Source organism: Stegastes partitus, unplaced genomic scaffold (assembly GCF_000690725.1).
Source record: "Stegastes partitus isolate 25-593 unplaced genomic scaffold, Stegastes_partitus-1.0.2 Scaffold895, whole genome shotgun sequence".
NCBI classification, from domain to species: Eukaryota; Metazoa; Chordata; class Actinopteri; family Pomacentridae; genus Stegastes; species Stegastes partitus.
Genome location: NW_007578626.1, coordinates 54,144 through 59,999, shown reverse-complemented (window position 1 = coordinate 59,999; position 5,856 = coordinate 54,144). Strand labels below are relative to the sequence as shown.

The 5,856-nt window shown below is 45.4% G+C and overlaps 1 protein-coding gene across 1 annotated transcript in view; it reads right to left on the bottom strand.

The window, feature by feature from the left end:
* Window positions 1-4,465, bottom strand: part of fanca (FA complementation group A) — a 29,323-nt gene extending 24,858 nt beyond the window's left edge. Inside the window, exons 1-6 of the mRNA XM_008293596.1 lie at window positions 4,405-4,465; window positions 2,937-3,068; window positions 2,640-2,690; window positions 2,154-2,296; window positions 1,351-1,446; window positions 418-491 (exon numbers count right to left, since the gene is read on the bottom strand). Coding sequence (XP_008291818.1) covers window positions 418-491; window positions 1,351-1,446; window positions 2,154-2,296; window positions 2,640-2,690; window positions 2,937-3,068; window positions 4,405-4,465 — 557 coding nt within the window. The remainder of the gene's footprint in view (window positions 1-417; window positions 492-1,350; window positions 1,447-2,153; window positions 2,297-2,639; window positions 2,691-2,936; window positions 3,069-4,404) is intronic.
* Window positions 4,466-5,856: the final 1,391 nt, after the last annotated feature.

The window sequence follows — 5,856 nt, the reverse complement described above, 5'->3', positions numbered from 1 at the left end:
ACCTGACCAGGGTCTAACAGATCCTCAGACACCTGACCAGGGTCTAACAGATCCTCAGACACCTGACCAGGGTCTAACAGATCCTCAGAGACCTGACCAGGGTCTAATAGATCCTCAGACACCTGACCGGGGTCGTCTCCTCAGGCTGGTCGCTCCAAAGTCGAGGCGTCCTGATGGAGAAGCTTGGTCAGCCTTCGGTTGAAGCCTCGACTTTGGAGCGACCAGAAGGATCCACCAGAGGATCTACCAGCAGCTCATCAGGGGTGGACAGGTGCAGACCCTGGAGAGCTTTACAGGTGACCAGTAACATCTAAACATCATGTCTAGAGCGGAGCCGGTGGAGGGAAGCTGAGATGTTAAAACCAGATAGAAGAGAAGGACTGATCAGGGTTTAACAACAAGTACAGAAGGTCTTGCCTCTGTACGATGTACTGCAGCGTGACGATGGTGTAACGGTGGAGATGGAACACCACCTCCAGTCTGGGCCGCCTCTGAAACAACAAACACCAGTTTCGTCATCAACCAGGTAATTCTCAGACTGTTTTTAAAAACAACACAGAACATTAGTTAATGTATTTTAATGTATGTGTGCCAGAAAACCAGCAGGGATGAAACAAACCACGAGGATGTGTTGTTACGTCACATCTCCTGCTGCACATAACAACAGTAACTCCATGGACTGATGTGATGGAGGAGAGCAGCACAGACCAGCTACACGTGATTCACTCCTCTTTCATCAACTATTTAGACTTTTTAAAATGATTTCAGCAAAACTTTCAAACAAACACACCGAACATGAAGCAGCTTCAGCTTCTAGATGTAAAGAGTTTTGAACTCTGGACAGGAAGAACTGGAGCAAAGATTCAATACTTAACTTGTAGACATGAAACATGAGACTGTTAATATCTTCTAACCTGAACTCAATCCATGAAGACTTCTGAGGATCTGCTTCACTTATTTATGCACATAAAGGTCAAACTGGTTTTAATGAGAATCCACATTTACAGATTTTCTTTCTTTGTAATCTAATCTAATGTGAAGCTGCTGTCGAGGGTCAGTGTGACGCGTTTATTTATTTCTCTTCACTGTAAAGCATTTAAAGTCCTGTTTCAGGAAGTAGAGCTACAACGTCGACATCCGTCTCCAGTCTATCAAGTGGTTTCATCTAAATGAGGAGAACGTCCTTCAGGTCTGACCTCCTCGTGGACAGAACTCCTGAACGCTGCAACAGGAGCTGAACTCATGGTTCTGGATTCATGAGCAGCAGGTTCTTCTCATTTCTCTGCCTCCATCTCGGGCAGGAAGGACCGAGAAGTTCAGAAACAGGAAGCTGTCTGACATCCAACACACCTGATCTGTGCTGAGCTCCTGCCACAGCAGCGTGGGGCTGAGGACGCCCTGAGACAGCAGCTCTCTGCCGGACTGCAGCAGGACACCCAGCTGGACCTGCACGGGACACAGCAGGAGTTCAGTTTCACACGAGGTCAGTGAACGCATCCTGCAGGAACGCTTTCACCTGCAAACCCATGTTACAGCTCTTGACTGACTCTTGAGGCTGACTCTGCAAAACTTTACCTGGATTATAACTGATACAGACACTGACAGGATGAGACACTTCTGTCATGTGTCAGCTCCTCCATCATCAGATCATTGATCTACTGTCCGATATGACAGATTCTGTATCAGTGACATGATGAGAAACTTTCAGGTTTTTGTCTTCAATAGTTCCTCAGATGTTGTTCAAACAGACTCAAGTTTTAATGTGAGAGAAACAAGCTGCTGAAAGACGGTCGACGGTGATTTTTAAAAGACTTTCATGTCAGAAAGTGTTTGCTATATGAAGATGAAATGTAATAAAACATCTTTAGAAATATCTCTACTTTATGCTATGAATATTTCAGGAGATGTTTGATCAGAAACTGTCCTGAAAGTTTGATGATCTGAGAAGGAACGAGTTGTACACCGGTGCAGTTACAGTCAGTGACCTGCAGTAAAGCTCAGGTGGGGTTTGACACCAGAACTGGAGATTGTAGATGAAGATGAAGAACCTGTGCAGGTGCAGATCTGAAGAACTAAAGCATCATTTTGCTTCTGACTGAACCTTCACACTGGAGTTTGAGTCCAGTGAGATCCTCCTTCAGCCCGACACTCACCCTCTGAGAGTCAGTGAGCATCTCCCTCCTCTCGTCCTCCGTCCTCTCCTCTGTGATCTCCTGCAGCCTCTCCAGCACCATCTTCACCGACAGGACCGTCGCCGAGACTCCGAGCCGCTCAGCCTGACGCCTCAGTTCGGCCGCTGTCCACAGACGACAGCGTTTACTTCACCTCCACGTTTACACAAGCATCATTTGTGGTGTTTGAAATGTTGGTGTTTGTGTACAAGACAAATAATGGACACAAAGGAAGGAGAGAATTACAGACATCTGTGTTTATGAATCTACTAAGAACATCTTCTTATTCTCATCCAATAATTCTCCCAGTTTCTCCTGTGACTAAAAACGAGACGGATTCACCCGTCAGCTGCTCATGAGACTCACTGATCAGAATAATCAATACGTCTGAACACAGCTGCCTGCTCTGCTCCACCTGGGAGGACGCTTCCTTAACAAGATGTCAGATTAGACTCAGAAGACGCTCACCCAGCAGCGACCCGGTGAGGCCAGACACGACGCCGTCCGGCTGGTTCTGGTCAGGACGGAAAACGTTGCACGGATCTGGATTCTAGAAGAAGTTCACAACGTTACGAACACATTAGTGAAGCGGCGCTGAAACTGCTTTTATATAAAAATCCTTAAAGTGTTTCACAAATGCAGAAACACGACAGAGTGACCAACAGCCTCCACAATCCTCCCATAAAGTCCAACTTCATTAACGATTGTTTAAGCCCCAGCTTCGTTTTACTCCTCTTTCCTGGACGTTCCGACTTCATAACGGCATTTTCTTGCCCTCACTCACCCCGACCTCCCTGAACAGGCTGCAGAGGTTCTGCTGCTGCTCCAGCAGCTGGATGGCCGCCTCCTGCAGCTGCTGGACATCCGCCTGCTTCGGCCTCTTCAGCACGCGACCAGCTGGGAGCACACAAACACATCACATCATACAGGATGCCGTTCTGCTTCAGTCACACCAAACTGGAGCTGCCACAGTTAATCGGTTAGTTGTCAACAATGAGTTCCTCCAGGAAAGAAAGAAAGTCTAGATTCTGTGACTGCAGCTTCTTAAACGTGAAGGTTTTCTGGTTTCCTTCCTCCTCTGAGACGGGAAACTCAAGATGTTTGGACAAAACAAGACAAGCTTGGGAAACAATGAACAACCTTTCTATGAACCAAACAACTCATCAATTAGTCAAGAAAATAAAATGAAATGAAAATGATGTGTGGTTGTAGCCCTTCACCAAACAGCTCAGATGTTTCCTACTAAAGTTAGAACAACAACTGAGTTTGTTTTCCACGGCTGTGAGGGACAAACTGGGGCTTTAAAGTGAACCGATCAGGTACTGATCAGCCACAACATGAAAACCAGCTGCCTGCTACTGTGCAGCTTCTCCACAGGTTCTGAAGGTGTCCTCCAGTATCAAGCAGCAGAACCTGAAGTCCTGGAAGCTGCAACGTGGAGCCTCTGTGGTTTAGACTCAACTTTATACAAGTCGACACCTTGAACTCTTTGTCATGTTCCTCAACTCATTCCTGATCAGTGATCCTGCTGAAGGAGGCCATCAGGAGCACTGCTGCTCTGAGGGGTGGAGGTGATCTGCAGCCATGTTCAGGAGTCAAAGTGACGTCCACGTGACCACAGAGTTCACTGTTCCCCAGCAGAACACTGTCCAGAGCTTCAGACTGTCTCCACATCTTCACATCCTGCCGCCATCTCTGGTCCACATACCAGAGAAGACCATCTTCAGACCAGGACGTCTTCTCCCACTGCTCTCACGTCCATCGTAGAGGTTTCAGTGGAGGACAGGAGTTACTCAGCAGACTAGGATTCACCGACCAGCCGTCCATGACCCCGTCTATGGATCACCAGTTGTCCCTCTTCGGACCACTCTTGGGAAAGCCCAGAAAAGCCCAACCAGCTGGAGATGCTCTGACCCAGTCCTCTGCAGTCCTCTCTCAGATACCTCCACCTACTGACCGGAACCAGATAATGGAGGTGGTTCACTTCACCTGTCAGTGGCTTTAACACTGTGGCAGACTGCTGCACTACCAGCAGGTTACCTTCATGGAGAAGCTGGCACCAAAGCCCACTTAAAAATCAGTCGGTTTAAGGTGACCATGCTAACAGTGAGCAGCGTTACAAATCTCAGTCAGTATACCAGACAGAATTATGATTTAGGCTGCACTCTGAACGTATATTTAACCTCTGGCTGTACTCACATGCTGCTGACTCGTTAACTTGCTGAAAACTCACCGAGGAGACTCGACAGAGTCCTTTTCTGAGACACCGACGCACAAGACGCGCTGAGCGACATTTCACTCCGACTGGACGTTTACAAAAGGCACCGACAGGAAATCGGCTTTAATAAACTATTACATTTACGACGTTTTAGAGAACAAACAGGTAAATAAACGATCTTCATCCTCTGTTCTGCTTCAGCAGCAGCTCTGTTTTGGTTCCGCCATATTTGCTTCCTCCCGCTCATCGCTCCCATTGGTCCAAACGGCAGCCAATCAGAGAGCAGCTGTTACGGAAGCGGAACAAACAGAAACTTTTCCGGAGTTTTAACGTTTGTCTGATAAACTTTTCATTTTTCTTTGTTTTGTAAACGTTTGCTTTAAAAAAACTCATTTTAGACTCATGTCTTATATCATTTTTATTAGAATTTCTTTATGATTTTATGTTGTTAGTATTCTTATTTCTCAGTTAGATTTGATATATTTTTTCCATGATTTTATTTATTTTTTATTTACTTGTGTCACATTAGCTTCTTTTATTATTTCTCGTATTTTACTTTTTGTGATTGAAAAAGTTAAATAAATACATTAAAAGTATATTTAATTGTTTTTTGTTTTTATATCAATAAATAATTCAATAGATTATGTCTTACAAAATATTTTTCTTATCTGTATCATTCACTTTATTATTTTTTCTCTTGTGCCAAATTAGCTCTATTTTCTTTTATTATTTTTACCTTAAAAAGTTAAATAAAAACATCAAAAAGTGAAATCTTTTATTATTGTATTATTGAATGAATTCTCCTAAACCCTGTTTAACCAGATGTTTCCTTTCTCATCTGTTGTTTTCTGTATTATTTGCTTGTTTCATTTACATTTTACACGTCAACTTTTTTTTCATTTCTGGTGCTTGTACCTTGCATTCCTGTGCCTGTAAAGGACTCGGTGCCACGTGTGCACTTAGACAGAGTTGATCTGGTTGAACTCAGTCAGCGCATTAATGAAACCTCCTCAGGCTAGAAGAAGGAGCTCCGGCGCTGTGCCGCTCCCCGCCTGCTGCTGTCAGTCTCTCCCTCAGGACTTAAACTTCTGCAGCGGTTTCGTTGTTCCTTTTATTTTGTTCATGACTCAACAAGTCGGCGGTTCGTGTGACTCACTGAGCAGGAAACCGGTTTTGTAACGCCGGCTGACCTTTTCCTCTGTAACCTACTTCAGAAACACCAGAACATGAGCGTCATCCTGCTGCACCCTGTTTGTTGGGTTCCTCTTGTTCTGCTCTGCTGCTGTTTCGTGGTTCTTTGTGTTCTCGGTGTCGGCAGGGCGTCGCTCCGTCAACACAGAAAGCTGCCGACTGAACAGAGGAGCTGGAGGCCGGCTTGGCTCCTGGAATAGTTTGATTTGTGGCTGTTAATCTCTCTGCAGCCTCTGATTACAGGCTTAAAGGCAGAGAGCAGGCGTGGAGGCCTTT